This window comes from Trichechus manatus, unplaced genomic scaffold, assembly GCF_000243295.1.
Source record: "Trichechus manatus latirostris isolate Lorelei unplaced genomic scaffold, TriManLat1.0 scaffold00009, whole genome shotgun sequence".
Taxonomy (NCBI): domain Eukaryota; kingdom Metazoa; phylum Chordata; class Mammalia; order Sirenia; family Trichechidae; genus Trichechus; species Trichechus manatus.
This window is the reverse complement of record NW_004443945.1, coordinates 20,108,138-20,124,531: the sequence shown is the minus strand read 5'-3', so window position 1 is coordinate 20,124,531 and position 16,394 is coordinate 20,108,138. Positions and strand designations below refer to the sequence as shown.

The following is a 16,394-nucleotide window of genomic DNA, read 5'->3' as shown; positions in this document are numbered from 1 at the left end:
TATGCTATTAGAACTAATAAGATGTTTGAACGTCTTCGTGTATTTTTCTTAATGTGAATTGTCATTTCAGAAATGTGCAAAATAACTTTGGACTCACTGTGTCAAAGATAAGGAATATGACAACAGCAAAAAAATATGGAGACTCTTTTTAGATGGTTTAGTTAGTAACAGACTTCAAAGAGATAGCTATTTCTGTAAGTACATTTGAAAGGCCAACATGTAGCAAGTGTTCCTTTTCACATTTAACAAAATCTAGTGATTCATTTTCAGTGTGGATGGAAGACTCAAAATCCCAATCCAGCCACTGCCAAGTTAACTGACTTAGGTACCAACATCTTGTTTCCAACTCTTCCATTCTAGGGTTTGAATCTGAAGTCATGCTTTATTTGTAGCTATGCCTCTTAGGGAGCCCTGGGAGCGCAGTGATTAAGAGGTCGGCTGCTAACCAAATGGTTGGCAGTTCAAATCCACCGGCTGCTGGGCAGTTTTACTCCATCTTATGGGGTCACTATGAGTTGGAATCGACTTGATGGCAACGGTTTTTTTTTTCTTTTTTTTTTTGATGCCTCTTAGACCCAGCATAGCCAGAGTATCTAATTCCCTGGTGCAGTGGTTAAGTGCTTGGCTGTTAACCGAAAGGTCGGCAGTTCAAATCCACCAGCTGCTCCTTGGAAACCCTATGGGGCAGTTCTACTCTGTCCTATAGGGTTGCTGAGTCAACAGCGACTTGAGGGCAACAGGTTTTTCGGTTTTGATGATTTAGATATGGGCCCCTAGCCTGAGCTGCACCAATCAGAGGCTTCCCTGAGACTCCTGCTAGAGCTATCAGGAAGTTGTATTTCTGCTGAGACTAGTGTACTGGTAGGTTGTATGTCTGGGCCTGCAGGCAGCTGTGTCTCCCCAATAGGCAGATGGAGTCACGAGTTACTTGGACCCACTATTCCTAAAGCCACCTGTACTCTGGACCTCCCAGTTATGTGAACCTATTAATGCCTGTTTTTTGTTTTAATACTAGTATGAGTTTCTGTCATTTGCAACTGAAAGAATCTTATTATTATAAGTAGAAAGAGATGTCTCATCAATGAGCTGGTCACTTTTATAAAATAAAAAAGGATCTCAACAAATGCTTCTCTGATTAAAGGAAGAAGTCATCTGCTTTTCACTTTTAAAAAGTGAAAGGCAATGGGATGAAGCCAAGCAGGGGATGGAATCTGAGTTCGGAGAAAAATAGATAATTGAGGGGCAATGTGGGGATTAAGGAATCATTTTGTGTGTATTTTTAAGAAGTGGACAAATATAAGGCCAGAAAAAAAGATGTGCACAAGCCAATACTTCTCGAACTTTAGGTCCCTTAAAAATTCCTATTATACTCAAGGTTATCAGAGGTCTTCGTAGGAGTTTGTTGAGATTTGCGGTGTACATAACCAGGAGTGCTGACAAGAAGTAAAGCTTTGAGTGCTGCTCCATCTCTTGTTGCTGTTGTTAGCTGCTTTTGAATTGGTTCTGACTCTTAGCGACAACAGAATGAAATGCCTCCCAGTCCTGTACCATCCTAATAATACTAGGTATGTTGCATCCCCTGCATCAATCCATCTCATGGAGGGTCTTCCTCTTTTTCGCAGATCCTCTACTTTACCAAGCATGATGTCCTTCTCCAGGGACTGGTCCCTCCTGATAACATGTCCAAAGGACATGAGATGAAGTCCAGCCATCCTTGCTTCTAAGGAGTGTTCTGGCTGTACTTCTTCCAAGATAGATGTGTTCGTTCTTCTAGCAGTCCATGGTATATTCAATATTCTTCACCAACACCATAATTTAAAGGCATCAATTCTTCTTCGGTCTCCCTTACTCACTGTCCAGCTTTTTGCACACATATGAGGTGACTGAAAATACCATGGCTTGGGTCAGGTGCACCTTAGTCCTCAAAGTGACATCTTTGCTTTAAAGAGGTCTTTTGCAAGCAGATCCTTCTCTTAATCATCATTAAACGGCTTTAAATTTGTTATTACCAATGAGATAAAATGTCACACTAGCTGTTAAAAAAACAAATGCATGGAATGACACCAAGAAAAATCTGCACGTCTATTTTATTTCCATTAGAAAAATATCTATTTTATAAAATTCTAGTCCGCTTTATTCTTCTTTGCCTCTGCCATTCAACTTGAATACTTTACTTTTACTCAAGTAGAAGCAGAATCACTTATCTGACATGAGAACCAAACATATTTCACATCATTAAATTAGTAGGATTTAATTAGATTAAGTGAGCTGTATTCTCAAGAAGAGTAATTTACCTTTTCTACATATTGTTTCCCTTCACTTTTATTTATTTGAGTAACTATGTAATGAGTGAACCTTCTTCCACATTCAGTGATGTGAGTGTGTGCATAAATGTAATTTGTAACATCAGCAACTGGATTCATCATCTAATCTTCAATTCATGTTCAATTCCCCCATTACAGGGAATTTTCATAAATATCTTCAGATATTTTCATCAGACTTACACTCTGAACATCAATGGTAAAAACTGAGATGTTAATTATGAGAATGCCATGCTAAACAACACCGGACCATTTATAGTAATGCTGGTGAGAGTGGTCCTTGGACAGCAACTGCTTCAATCTCAACACGGCTTCCCTGTAAGGAAAATAATGAAACAATGTTTAGATCAGTTTTTACAAACTCAGAGCGCTCCATAATACCCTACTAAAAACATGCAACAGCAAAACAGCATTATTATCATCAAACTTTTCAAAGAAGGGAAGGAGGAGGAGATGTTCACTAAAAATCTATGATGGGCCAGGTACTATGCTAGACATGTTTACCTATGTTACCTCATATGATTCTCAAAGCAGCACTCTAAGACAAGTGGCCCCCCCACCTCCCTCCAAGCTCAAAAACCAAACCCATTGCCACTGAGTCAACTCTGACTCATAGTACCCTATAGGATAGAGTAGAACTACCCCACAGAGTTTCCAAGGCTGTATTCTTTATGGAAGTAGACTGCCACGGCTTTCTCCTGGGGAGCAACTGGTGGGTTTGAACCATTGACCTTCTGGTTAGCAGCTGAGTACCTAACCACTGTGCCACCAGGGCTCCTAATCACTGAAGCTTAGAGAGATTAATTAATTCATCCCAGGTCAGAAAGCTAAATGACAGAGGTTCAAACTAATGTCTTGGGATTCTAAGCCCAGAGCTCTTTCTACTACACCCAATACTCTTCTAAGTTTGAGATACTGATCATTCCAAATAACAACCAATTAAAGGAATAAAAATACTACTCTTAGAAGATAAATTTTCTTCAGTGGAAAAGTATAAATGGAAGTCACTAAGAGCTACTTCTCTGTAAGTAGGAATATTGTGCAGCTAAGAATCACAGGAAAAGAGCTTCCAGTTAGATTAGAATATCAAAAACAAAAGAATGGTGAGAAATATGCCCCTGGTTTAGAGATTATTTCTCTAATGGAACCAAAAACTAAACCCGTTGCCATCGAGTTGATCTGGACTCATAATGACCCAACAGGACAGAGTAGAACTGTCCCACAGAGTTTCCAAGGAGTGGCTGGTGGATTCAAACTGCTGACGTTTTGGTTAGCAGCCAAGCTCTTAACCACTGCACAACCAGAGTTCTTTTCTAATGGAAGATCTGGATTTCTTATTGTATAATAGCCAAGCAAATTTATTACTGCAGACCTCACAAATCTGGCTCAAATTTATAGTCCCTAAGTAACTACAATACAGTTGCTGTTTTATATTTCCTCACAATTTAAGTACTCTGATTCTGCTATGTCCGTGTGTGTTGCCTTATAAAGTATCTTACTTTTACCCCATGCATATAATATTGGCTGTTTCATTTTAGACTTTAAGCTCCTGGAAAGCAGGAAAAACTTTTTAAAAATTGCCTTCCATAGTGCTTAGTTCATGTAGAAAATTAAAACTGCTTCCCTTAGTTCTTTTAAAGTGTACTTACTTTGGGCAAAGCAGCAACTTGGTAAGCAGCTCTAGCAGGAAAACTACTCTTGAAAACTGAATTTAAAAAAAATTTCATTTTAGTTTTCAGAAATAATTATATTGTTACTCAACACTGCATAATCAAGACTCTGGTAAGCGCTTCATAGACTATTGAGTTCTTAGATATAAGCAACATAAAAAAAGAAGCTCATATGTCAGATTTGTTTTTGCTAAAATATTTTGCCATATGATTCTTACATTTAATACTTTTCTAAATGACTTCGCTTTCTGGAAAACAAGTGAAAATATTCACATACTCTTACACTTTGATCTTGTCTGATGTGTGAAAAAATTACTAGGAGGGCTTAAAAAGCCTGAGAAGGATGTAAAAAAAGTTAAACTTTACGAAAATGGATTTGTAGAGTTATATTATTCGAGGGAATGCAATAGAAATGTCTTAGATCTTTTTTATGCAGACATACTGTATACTTCCACCAGACAATTAGCCCTTTTAAGACAAAACTATGGCAATTTCTTTAGCATCTTCTATCACTCTTAATGCATAATAGGCACTCATGATATTAACAGATTCATTTCTTTTTAAAATGGAAAATAGGAGTAAAGCCAAATTACTTACACTGTTTGTAGATTTCATTGACAGCAGTCAAGTCATTTATGTCAGCCAGCAACACAGTTGTTTTTACCACTGGAAGATATATACATCATCATTAGGTTTAGCTATTTGGTCTGATCCAAAATATTACTTAGAAAAACAGTATACAGTTCTGTGACTGTCTTGATTAATATGGGATTGAAATAAGAAGCAAAGTAGAACTAAAAGCATCATTTGCCAGATCATTAAAACAACAACTTTAAGAAGCAATGACAATATGGTATAACATATTATTGGATTCCATGTTTTCTTCAAAAAGACCAAAGAAATATCAAACAGAAATGTGAATAATAGTCAAGTAACTCACCATTAGTGTAGTCACAGCCTGCAGCTTTCAGAATTTCACCAATGTTTATAAGAGCCTGTGAACCAAGACAAGAACAGCCTAAGGCAACGATGCAATATTAACGTTTTAATTAAATTCAGTTAATCATCTTTTACTAAGCCTCCTTAAACAGCTTATGTTGCAGAAAAATTCTGCCTACTCTTTCTGGGCTGCCTCTGTGCAAATGAGTTACTCCTGGGCTTTTCTTTGATGTAATGAATCTTTCTGGAATACAGTGAGAAGCCTGTCTCCTTTTGTGAGTAAAAGAACTGGGCAAAAATCCCTTCTTCAGTGCTAAACTATATGCTGTATTCAGCCAATGTCCACTAAGCTGAAACAGAAATAATTTCTGGGGTTCCTCACTCTACATTAATTCAAGGATAAGTATGAGTTAGTAGGCATTTAAAAAATGTTTTCTATTAAAGCAGTATTTATCAGGCTCTTTTTCTAAATAAACAATATTTGTAAATGGTATGTATCTTTGACACTATGGCCTTTGGAAAAACACGTTTTTTTTTACCCTCTCCTTAACTTATATGGCAAAAAATTCAAAAGCACATGCAATGAAAGATGTCTCCCACCCTCACTCCTCCTCTCCAGTTTTCCTCCTCAGAGGCAACCACTGTTTCTAGTTTCTTCTATGGTTCCAGAGACACTCAATGCTTATACCAACATCAGTGTATATATCTTTAAGCACACAGACACACACACACAGACACACACAGACACACACACACACAGGGTGGCATACGGTGCATGCTGTTCTGCATCTTGGTTTTACCATGAGACAATTTATCTTAGACATCTTTCTATATCAATTCCGTCTAATGATTCTAGTATGATTTACTCAACCAGCTCCTTATGGGTGGACATTTAGGTTGTTTTCTATCTTTGGGTATGTCTATCTTTGGCTACTTGTTGGACAGAATTATATTCCTCATTCATATTTTAAAAATATACTGTGTGTAATCTTTGGTATTTTTCTCCCACTGACAAATGCTGACTTTTAGCTCTATGATGCTATTTTTTGGTTTTGTTTTGTTTCTGCAGGTCAGTGGCTCTGAAAAGAAAATTTCCCAGCCTGTGTGGAAGTGACAAGATGTTATCTGATTTTGACAATTTAGGTTTAAGGTCACTTTAGTCATAAAGAGGAGGAATCTCTTTTTGGTTGTTAAATGATTCATCAAATTTTCAACTCTCAACTGACGTAAAACTGTCTTAATTAAGTAGTATGTAGCTAAAACATACTTATCTGGTAATCTCTATAAAACAAATCAGTCAAATGAATTCTTAATATTCCCCTAAAATAAACAGTCGTAGGAAGGGGAAGTTCAAATGTGGAAAATGACTTACTTGTTTAGCTTCTTCTACCAGTCCTCCTGGGACAAGCTGTCCACTTGAAAGGTCCATACCTATCTGTCCCGAAATGTAAACGGTCCTGTCGATTAACACAGCTTGACTGTAACGACAGAAATTAAGTGTCAAATAAAAAATATAAAATTCAATGCCAAAAGATTTCTTAGATAGGACACAAAAACACAAACTATAAAAGAAAAAAGAAAAAAACTGATAAATTACATTTCATTAAAATTAAAAACTTTTACCAAAAGACAGCTTTAAGAAAGTAAAAAGGGAAGTCACAGATTGGGAGACAATATCTGTAAAACATGTATCTAACAAAGGGCAATGATTTGAACAGATACTAAACAAAAAAAGATATAAGAGCCAAGAACACATGAAAGATGCTCAACATTATTAGTCATTGCTGTTGTTGTTTAGTCACTAGGAAAATGAGAATCAAAACTGCAATAAAATACCACTACATACAATAAGATAGCACTGAGAATCACAAGTAAGGATGTGGAGCCACTGGAACCCTCATTCATTGCTGGTGGGAATACAAAACAGTACAGCCACTTTGGAAAACAATTTGGCAGTTTCTTAAAAATTTAAACATAAACTTAACTTACAACCCAGCAATTTTTTTCTTGTACTTCTATCCAAGAAAAATGAAAATATATGTTCATACAAAGACTTTACATGAATGTTCAGAATAGCATTATTCATGATAGCCAAAAAAAAAAAAAAAAAAATAGTGAACACCCTAAATATCTATCAACTGTTGAATGGGTTTTAAAAAAAGTGATATATCTACACAGTGGAATACTATTCAGCAATAAGAAGGAATGAACCGCTATGAATTTTATTATATATAAATTATATCTCAATCAAGCTGTAAAACAAACAAAATGCAATACCAAGAAGCACTCTAAGAAGTAAAGTAATTATTCTCAGACAAGACTGGTCACTGGTTTTTGAAGAGTCGAGTAAGTATCCACTTGTGAGGGGATAGTACTTCATTTTTGCCAAGTGCTTACTTTTGAACTGACTTTTTCTGCAATAAAGATACTAAATTTCAGAATTAGTAGAAAATTATACAAAAAAGAATAAACTGCATTGATAACCTGAAAAAAAGCCAAACAAACAACCTGAAATGAAATTTATTAGTTTTAGGATAAAGAAAGCTCCTCTGTTTTACAGATGTTGATAAAGAGAAAAGCCTTAACGTCTTTAATTTAGAAGCTTTAACGTCTGCATGCTTATTTAAAAATTTAGTGCATTCTCATTCCGATTATCTTCTTCTCGTTCTCTATATTTTCTGTTTCCTAACATGCTTTAAACTTTCCTATCTTTTATTTCATGAGGGTCTTCCTGATCTTCTCAATCACATCTTTTTTTTCCTTATAATTTAATTCTTAGAATAGGTAGACCATTCATATGGCTCAAAAATCCAGAAAAGATACAAAGAATCACAGTGAAAAGTCTCCTTCTATTTTGTTCCCCATTTGCTCACTTCCCAGCCCCTACTGAGAGACATTGCTATCATTTACATATCCTTTCAAAGTTTCTTCATGCACGTGTGAACCAAATGAGTATATTTTTTCTCTTCCCTTTTACACAAAATATGGTATATTAAACACTCTTCTACATTTCACTTTTTTCACTTAACAGTATATCATGGAGATCTTTCCATACCGTACATAGTATGCGGCCTCATTTTTTTTTTTTTAACATGCATTGTATTTCATTGTATGGATGTATTTTAATACATTTGTCACCATTGTTTCCAATAATTTGCTATAACAAACAAAACTACAATGAAACACATTATATACACACATCTCACTTCCCCTAAGTAACTAAGCTTTTCTTTCCTCTGAGTCCCAGAGGGACTCTGGTTGAAACTTTCTTATAACTATGATAACTATGTGCAGCATCTGACCTTATGTTACAGCTAGTCCTGTTCTTATTCTGGGGAGCCCCGGTGGTGCAGTTGTTATCCACCAGCTACTTCATGGGACAAAGATGTGGCAGTCTGCTCCTGTAAAGATGACAGCCTTGGAAACCCATGGGGCAGTTCTACTCTGTCTTATAGGGTCACTGTGAATAGAAATTGACTTGCTGGCAATAGGTTTTGAGTTCTTATCCTAGACTAAACTCCCTGAAGGCAGTATCTCACTATGTCTTTGCATCTGTGCAGGGCCTGGGTGATTCTTTGTACATAGAAGGCACACAGTAACTACTTGCAGATGTTTTAATTTTGGTTGTCAATAAAATATCTTTTTAGCAGGACCTTTTAGCTTATGGGGCCCTGGTGGCATAGTGGTTAAGCATTCGACTGCTAACCAAAAAGTCAGCAGTTCGAATCCACCAGCAGCTCCTTGGAAACGCTATGGGGGCATTTCTGCTCTGTCCCGTAGGGTTGCTATGAGTCAGAATTGACTTGACGGTAACGGGTTTGGTTTGCTTTTTTTTTTTAGCATATAGTGTGGGCTTGGAGAGCTGAAGAGAGGTAGATTTATCTAAACTCTTCTCAACTACTTCACCCTCTCACCCTGGCCCACAAATAGGTAACTGCTGAACTTGGTTTGTAAGTTCTTCTCAGGCTGAATAGTAACATCAGCTAACATTGACTGTTTCTATTAAATGTCCTGTGGAGAACTAGTTGTGTGTCTATATCCTTTGCAAAGTATCTTCAATTCTTCCCATATCTGCAACATAGTTTAAGTCCATAAGCATTATAATTAATTAAAAACTTTATGATAATAAAAAGGAACTCATGTATTCTCAGAATATTAAAAGTAAGCACTGGAACTCCAAGACTATCTGAGCTATGCGAAGTTTTATCTTATGATTAGTAAAAAGATTTGTTGGTTGTTGGAAGAAGTATGCAGAATTTGGTACACCAATGTTCACTGCAGCATTATTCACGACAGCTAAAGGTGAAAATAACCCAAGTGTCCATCAGCAGATGAACGGATAAACAAAATGGGTGACTCTTCAAAACATGCTAAGTGAAAGAAGCCAGACACAAAAGGACAAATATTGTAGGCTCCCACTTACATGAAGTATCTAGAACACAAAAACGCATAAAGACGAAAAGTTATATTAATGGTTACCAGGGGTTGGGGGAATAGGAGTTATTGCTTAAGGAGTATTGAGTTTCTGTTTGGGATGATGAAAACTTTTGGAAATAGGTAGTAGTGATGGTAGTACAACATAAATATAATTAATATCACTGAATTATACACTTAAAAATGGCTAAAATGGCAAATTTTTTGTTACATATAGTACCAAAAAAAAAAAAAAAAAAAAACAGTAATTGGATAGTTGGCAAACTGGCACTTCCTGAGCCTAAGAATTCTACTATCCACAGACAAACTCTTAGGCTCCAGAAAATTGAAAACTGTTTTGTTCTACACAATACAAAGGGTGATAACACCACTTTCAAAGCACCCTAGTAATTATTACATGTCATAATCTACGTCACATGGTCTATCACTTCACAAATTTATAATCAGATGCTGTGCTAGCAATGCAATAGTGATGTGATGTTGAAATCTCTCAAGGTTCTGTCCTGCAGTGTTGCTGAAATGTGCTGAGCCCGTTAGTTAATTAGTGACAACATCTCATGCATCTCAATGCCAGGAACTGAAAGTTCAACACATTTGAATTTTTTACTGGACAGGACCCAGGAATTTTAAAAAATGTGCTCACTATAAACTCCATGCACATAGCAACTAAACAGATTTCTTGTTTACAAATGGTTCTTAAAAATGTCTAATCAGTTTTATCAGGATATAACTAGTTAGTTGGAGAGTGATTTATTCTTCAACATAAAGTACTGAAAATTAGCAGCATTTCAACGGGATAATAGTTATTGAATACAGTTTTTACTGAGCACTTACTGTGTGTCGGTACTGAAGTTGATAAAGGAAATGCAAGGTTGTGTCAGAAAGTAAGTACTGGGCATAAATCTTCTCTTGTTAAATATATGCATTATAGCCATGCCAGACTCATTTATACATGCATCCATTCATTCAACAAATATATACTGAGCAACAACTTTATGTATGGCACTCTGTTAGGTACTGGGGATACCGCAGAGAAAAAGACAGACAAGACCCCTCCTCTCCTGCTTCCAAAGCATATAGTATAAGAAAAACTTCTTTATTTCCTCTCATTCAATAGCACTTCTGAAAAGTCGAAATAAATGTCCACAGGCTAGACTTTCTGGCCAGTAGAACTGTATCTAGCTACAGCGTATTAGGCAATCTTAGAAAATGATCTTCATTGTGGTTTGTATTTGATTTTATTTGTGGGAAATGAGCACAGGCAATGAATTCATAAGCATCACAACACAATTCTAGACACGCTGGAAAAAAGTGAGTACTAAGACATACATGAGGAGCCCTGGTGTGCAATGGTTAAGCACTGGGCTGCCGACCAAAAGGTTGGCAGTTGGAACCCACAGTGAGCTCAGCAGGAGAAAAGACCTGGCGATCTGATCCTGTAAAGATTATAGGCTAGGAAACCCTATGGGACAGTTCTACTCTGTCCTATAGGGTTGCTATGAGTCCGAATCGACTGGAGGGCACACAACAACAAGACTTCGTAGATGTGCAGGGATTTCTATTTGCTAAACATTGTCGTGAAATAACTCAGCTCTCTCCAGAAGAGATACCCACATTTGTCATTGATGGGATTCACTCCTTAAAATTAAAAGAGGGTGCCCCATAGGGTTTCCAAGGCTGTAAATATTTATGGAAGCAGACTGCTACATCTTTCTCCCGTGGAGCAGCTGGTGGGTTCCAACTGCAGACTTTTTGCAGCCAAGCGCTTTAACCACTGTGCCTCCAAGGCTCAGATCAAACGTTATGCTACATGAAAGAAATCACTCACAAAAGATGGCATATTTTATGATTCCATTGTTATGGATTGAATTGTGTCCCCCTAAAATGTGTGTCGAGCTGGCTAGGCCATGATTCCAGTACCGTGTGGTAGTTTTCCATTTTGTGATCTGATGTAATTTTCCTATGTGTTGTAAATCCTAACCTCTATGATGTTAAATGAGGCAGGATTACAGGCAGTTATGTGAATGAGGCAGGACACTGTCTACACGATTAGGCTGTATTTTGAGTCAATCCCTTCTGAGATTTATAAAAGAGAACCCAGCAGAGAGGAGCGAGACCTCATTCCACAAAGAAAGAAGCGCCAGGAGCGGATGTGTCCTTTGGACCCGGGGTCTCTGCCCTGAGAAGCTGCTAGAACAGGGGGAGACTGATGACAAGCACCTTCCTCCAGAGCATTCCCCTGGAGCTGGCACCCTGAATTCAGGCTTCTAACCTCCTAGACTGTGAGAGAATAAATTTCTGTTTGTTAAAGTCAGGTACTTGTGGTATTTCTGTTATAGCAGCACTGGATAACTAAGACATCCATTTATAGGAAATGTCCAGAGTAGGCAAATCCATGGAGACAGAATGCAGGCAAGTGGCTGCCAGAGGCTGGGGAAGCAGGGAACGCGAGGAGTGACTGCTAATGAGTATGGAGCTCCTTTTTTGCGGCAATGAAAATGTTCTGGAATTAGACAGTGGTGATGGTTGCACAATTTTGTAAGTATAGTAAAAATCACTGAATTGTAGACTTGAAACAGGTGAATTTTATGGTATGAGAATTACATTTCAATAAAGCTGTTAAAAATAAAAAGAAACAAGTCAGGGTTAGACTACTTCCAGAGGGAGAGTCTGGCAGCAGGCAAGTCGGGCTCGGCGCGAGGCAGACCGTAGCTGGGGCAAAGTCTCTGGGAGCGCAGGCTCCCAGTCCCACCGCGGCTTCTAGCTAGCTGCGGGTCTTCAAGTGCTGAGGCGCTCCCAACCGGCTGTGCCCGCTTCCCGAGCTCAGCTTCCTTGCGTGTTGGATGGGGCTGGCCCCGATGAATCACAAGGCCGGCTCGGGTTCTGACCCGGAGTGACCTCAGTGCGCAGCCCCCCACCTCGCACGCCTCGGATCCGCCCCCGCCCCTACAAGCCACGTTACCTGTAGGCACCAAGAGGCCCTGGGGCTTTCGCAGTGCTGATCACCTTTCGGATCAAGGACGACATGGCTAACCCCTCTGTCCAGCGGTCCCTGGAAAGAGCAAACCCCTACACCAGCCCAGCTCACTTCTCCCCAAACCAGCCCGGGGCAGGGTCTCTGTCCTAAGGCGTCGCTCGGTATTCTGGGAGTTGTAGTCCCGGTGCGACTCCAGGCCACGTGGAGGAATCGTCCGGACAGACGCATGCGCCCGCCAGCCCGCTCGCAGTGCACGTCGCTTGGGAGGGCTCTGTAGCTGATGCTTGTCGTTCTGACCCGGGGAGCCCAGGGTTCCTCTCTCAGAGCATCTGGCAGGTAGGTCCCGAGGGCTTGTGTCTGCAGGTCCCCAGGATTGGTGGGAGCATGCGCTGCCGCCCGGTCCCAGCTCCCTATCGTCTCTCCCTCTGTCCCCAATGGCCTTTTCTCTCCTCGTTGCCTGCGCCCGGGCCTCCCTTCTCAGTCCCGCCCCTCTGTCGGGCCCTGCCCTCGAGAACCAGAGTTTACCGTTTCTCCACACTGCCCCGTTGGGCGGAGGCCGCCCTAGGAATAGGCTTACACCCCCTCTCCTGCCACCCTAAAGGAATAAAGTGGGCCATCCAGGGGACCACGCTGAGTTCTGGGCGTTGATCGCCTTCCTGCCCCTGTCCGTCCCCTTTTCCTCTCCTGAGTGGTCCTCAGGCTTTACAAGGTTTCTGCACGTTTACGTTCGACCTGAACAGAGCCCTAGTGACTGGGATCTGGTTTCAAAAAGGAAGATACTGATCCTAGTCCAACTGATGGTCCCAGAGCTGGTCACTGGGCAGACATTAGTCATGCTGGTTTCAGAAAGGGTGGTACTTGGCATAAATACTTCTTATCTTGTTAATACTGTATGCGTTATAGGCATGCCACACTCATTCGTTTATGTATTGATGCATGCATTCATTCGACAAATATATATTGAGCACCTACTTTGTGCAAGGCACTCTATTAGGTGCTGGGGATACCATAGAGAAAAAGACAAGGTCCTGGTCTTCTGCTTCCTAAACAGCATGAGAAAAACCTCATTATTTCCTCTCATTTTGCCCTACCTAATGCTAAAATTTTGGCTTTCTTGCTTCCTCAGACTTTTTTCATTGGTTTAGGACTTTGGTGTGGAATTAAAAAAACCTTCCAGTCTGGCCTCCTTACCTATTCAGTCTTCTGTCTCCCCACTCTAGTCAGGCCAGCGTCCTCCTGAATTGACACAGTAGATTCCTGAATACTTCTTCCCGTCTATCCAAATTCCAACTGAAACCCTATTTTCTTGTTGACTTTTCCTACTGGCTCACACTGTTTCTTTCCCTTATCCAGTTTTCCATTGTGCTATATGTGTATGGAGCCCTGGTGGCGCAGTGCTTAAGAGTTCAGCTAAGCAAAAGGTTGGCAGTTCAAATCCACCAGCAGCTCCTTGGGAACTCTATGGGGCAGTTCTACTCTGACCTATAGGGCCACTATGAGTCAGAATCTGCTCGATGGCCACAGGACTTTATACGTGTATACTGCAAAATTTAGTATACTGTTATATACTGTCTTATTCTTTCATTGTTTTTGTGTTTAAAGAATAGTGAATGAGTATGAAAACAAATGCAAACTATGACTATTAGCAATAGATGTAAAATTCACTTGAATGGTTACAGTAAACGTTAAGATTCCTTCTGGAAACAGTTTCAGGCTAAATCCTCAGACTTTACATTCATTCTCTCCTGCTGTTAGAACTGTTTGAGGATCACTGCTAGTTCAGTCAGCTAATTTTTTAGTTTGGAACCTAAAGTTCAGAGATGTGACTTCCCAAGGTTGCCCCAAGCCCCTGGTCCCAGCCTGTCCCCAGCCCATTCTAGTGTGAGCAGAGCCAGGGCTCTCAGGGTGGTGTTCTGTCCTGCTGATGCCCTGCTGGGTAAGTTCTGATTCAAGCAGATAACAGTAGATGAAATAAATTGTTTTGTAAAGTCATTTTGAATGTTTTTTTTGTTAATTTTTATTTTGTTATTTTTGTTGAGAATATACACAGCAAAACATACCCCAGTTCAACCGTTTCTCCATCTAGAATTCAGTGACATGGATTACATTCTTTAAGTTGTGCAGCCATTCGCACCTCCTTTTCTGAGTTGTTCCTCCTCCATTAACAGAAACTCACTGTCCCCTAAGGTTCCTATCTAATCTGATTTTCAATGGTTCCTAATGAACACTGTTAGGAATTGTGTGCTTTCAGTAGCCCACTAACTGGCTTTGCAGAACCGCGGCTATATAAACTCATTGCCTTTGAGTGGATTCTGACTCATAGTGACCCTATAGGGCACAGTAGAACTGCCCCATAGAGTTTCCAAGGCTGTAATCTTTATGAAGCAGACTGCCACATCATTTGCTCTTGGAACGGCTGGTAGGTTCGAGCAGCTGACCTTTCAGTTCGCAGCTGAGTGCCCAACCACTGCACCACCAGGGCTTCAACTACTTTTACACATATTGCTTAATTTGAACAATCTTTTTAGATGTAGATATATGTATCTCTCAGTTAGATGAAAGTAGAGTGGAGTGAAAAAGTGAGATGACACAATCTCTGTTATTTCATTTATTATTTAAGAGTACTAGTTACCATCTATTGAGCACTTGTTCTGTGCAAAGCCCCATACGAAGTGCGTTATGTACATTGCCTTGTTTAATTATCACAGCAACTTTGTGATTATTCCCATTTAGAGAGGAGAAAACGGAGGGACAAAAAGACAAAGTGATTTTCCTAAGGATTACACAGCTAAAAAGTGTTAAGGAAGGTCTTTCTAACTCCAAAGCCAAATCTCTTAAACACTATACCACACAGGCTGGCTGTTCTTAATTTTTTGTGAGGTGTTTATTGGAAAAGAAGGTAAGTGAATGGGCGATAGTTAATTCACTGGCTCTCAGTGGGAGTGGTGCAGAGCCTGATGGGGCATTTTGGAAGTTTGTGTGGATGTTTTTAGTTGGAGTAACGATTGGGTGGCGCCTCTGGGTGTTGCAAATGGTTAATGCGCTCAGCTGCTAACCAAACTTTGGAGGTTCAAGTCCACCCAGAGGTGCCTTGGAAAAAAAGCCTGGTGATCTACTTCTGAAAAATCAGCCACTGAAAACCCTATGAAACCCAATTCTACTCTGACACACATGGGGTTGCCATGAGGCAGTCAACTTGATGGCAACTGGTTTGGTTAATGTTTGAGTAACACTGCTGGCAATTTTTGGACAAGAGCCAGCTATGTTAGACACTCTGCAGCGTGCAGAAATGTCCCGCAGTAGCCCACCTAACTCTGATGTAGAAGTATTAGTTGCACTGTTTTAATATACACTGAGTTTTCCAGGAATGCAATAATAAATCGGGGGGTGGCGGGAAGGTTGTACTTTTTTTTATTTGGTACTTTACCAAGAATAGTACATCAGTTTGGAAAATTATGTCACCCGTGTCATTGCCAACTTCTCTTTGAAGCTCTGGTATAACACACCTGTATTTGCCTTTAAGCTGTTGCATTCATGGTAATTCTGTGTATAGATGTAAATAAGACTAGTATTTAAATACTGAAATACTCTGAGAACAGCTTGGTAAATAGCTGCTACCCCAAGCCTCCCTATTCCCTAGTGTCCCCCCTTGCAGGACCCTTCAGACCTCCCTACAGCCAGCAATGAACGAGTTAATGACTATTGCATCCAGACTTCCAGGATCCTTCACCAACTTTATTGACTTGTGCCAATCTGGTGCTGGTGCCTGTGTTGTTTTGATTATCCCCATGGGTTCAAAATATCTCTCTTCTTCGTAATGTCATCTAGTATAGTTATGAAATATTTACGTATGGAAATACATATTATTTTATTAAAATTTTTAGTTCTTTAAATTACAGTTAGGACATATATTGTAGGGCATACATAGATAAAAGTTTTGTGCCTACCAAAAAAAAAAAAGAAGGTCAAGAAGGGAGAGTGTTGACATGTCGTGGGGTTGTTAACCAATGTCATAAAACAATATGTGTACTGACTGTTTAATGAGAAACTATT

The 16,394-nt window shown here is 39.6% G+C and overlaps 2 protein-coding genes across 2 annotated transcripts in view; one reads left to right on the top strand and one right to left on the bottom strand.

Annotated features, from left to right (window-relative positions):
* Positions 1-2,082: 2,082 nt before the first annotated feature.
* Positions 2,083-12,465, bottom strand: RIDA (reactive intermediate imine deaminase A homolog). The gene is made up of 6 exons (XM_004370746.2): positions 12,327-12,465; positions 6,303-6,408; positions 4,932-4,986; positions 4,589-4,657; positions 3,971-4,026; positions 2,083-2,637 (listed from the first exon to the last, which is right to left on the bottom strand). Exons 1-6 carry the CDS (start codon positions 12,389-12,391, stop codon positions 2,575-2,577), a joined length of 414 nt encoding a protein of 137 aa, XP_004370803.1. The 5' UTR covers positions 12,392-12,465; the 3' UTR covers positions 2,083-2,574.
* A 130-nt stretch (positions 12,466-12,595) lies between these two features.
* Positions 12,596-16,394, top strand: part of POP1 (POP1 homolog, ribonuclease P/MRP subunit) — a 32,061-nt gene continuing 28,262 nt past the window's right edge. The window contains exon 1 of the mRNA XM_004370745.2: positions 12,596-12,677. The gene's annotated coding sequence lies outside the window, so the exon portion shown is untranslated. The remainder of the gene's footprint in view (positions 12,678-16,394) is intronic.

Coding starts and splice junctions, on each gene's coding strand:
- RIDA (XM_004370746.2), bottom strand. CDS start 12,391: ATGTCGTCCTTGATCCGAAAGGTGATCAGCACTGCGAAAGCCCCAGGG. Junction 4,658..4,931: donor AGGCTGTGACTACACTAATG/GTGAGTTACTTG, acceptor TATATCTTCCAG/TGGTAAAAACAACTGTGTTG. Junction 2,638..3,970: donor AAGTTGCTGCTTTGCCCAAA/GTAAGTACACTT, acceptor TTTTCCTTACAG/GGAAGCCGTGTTGAGATTGA.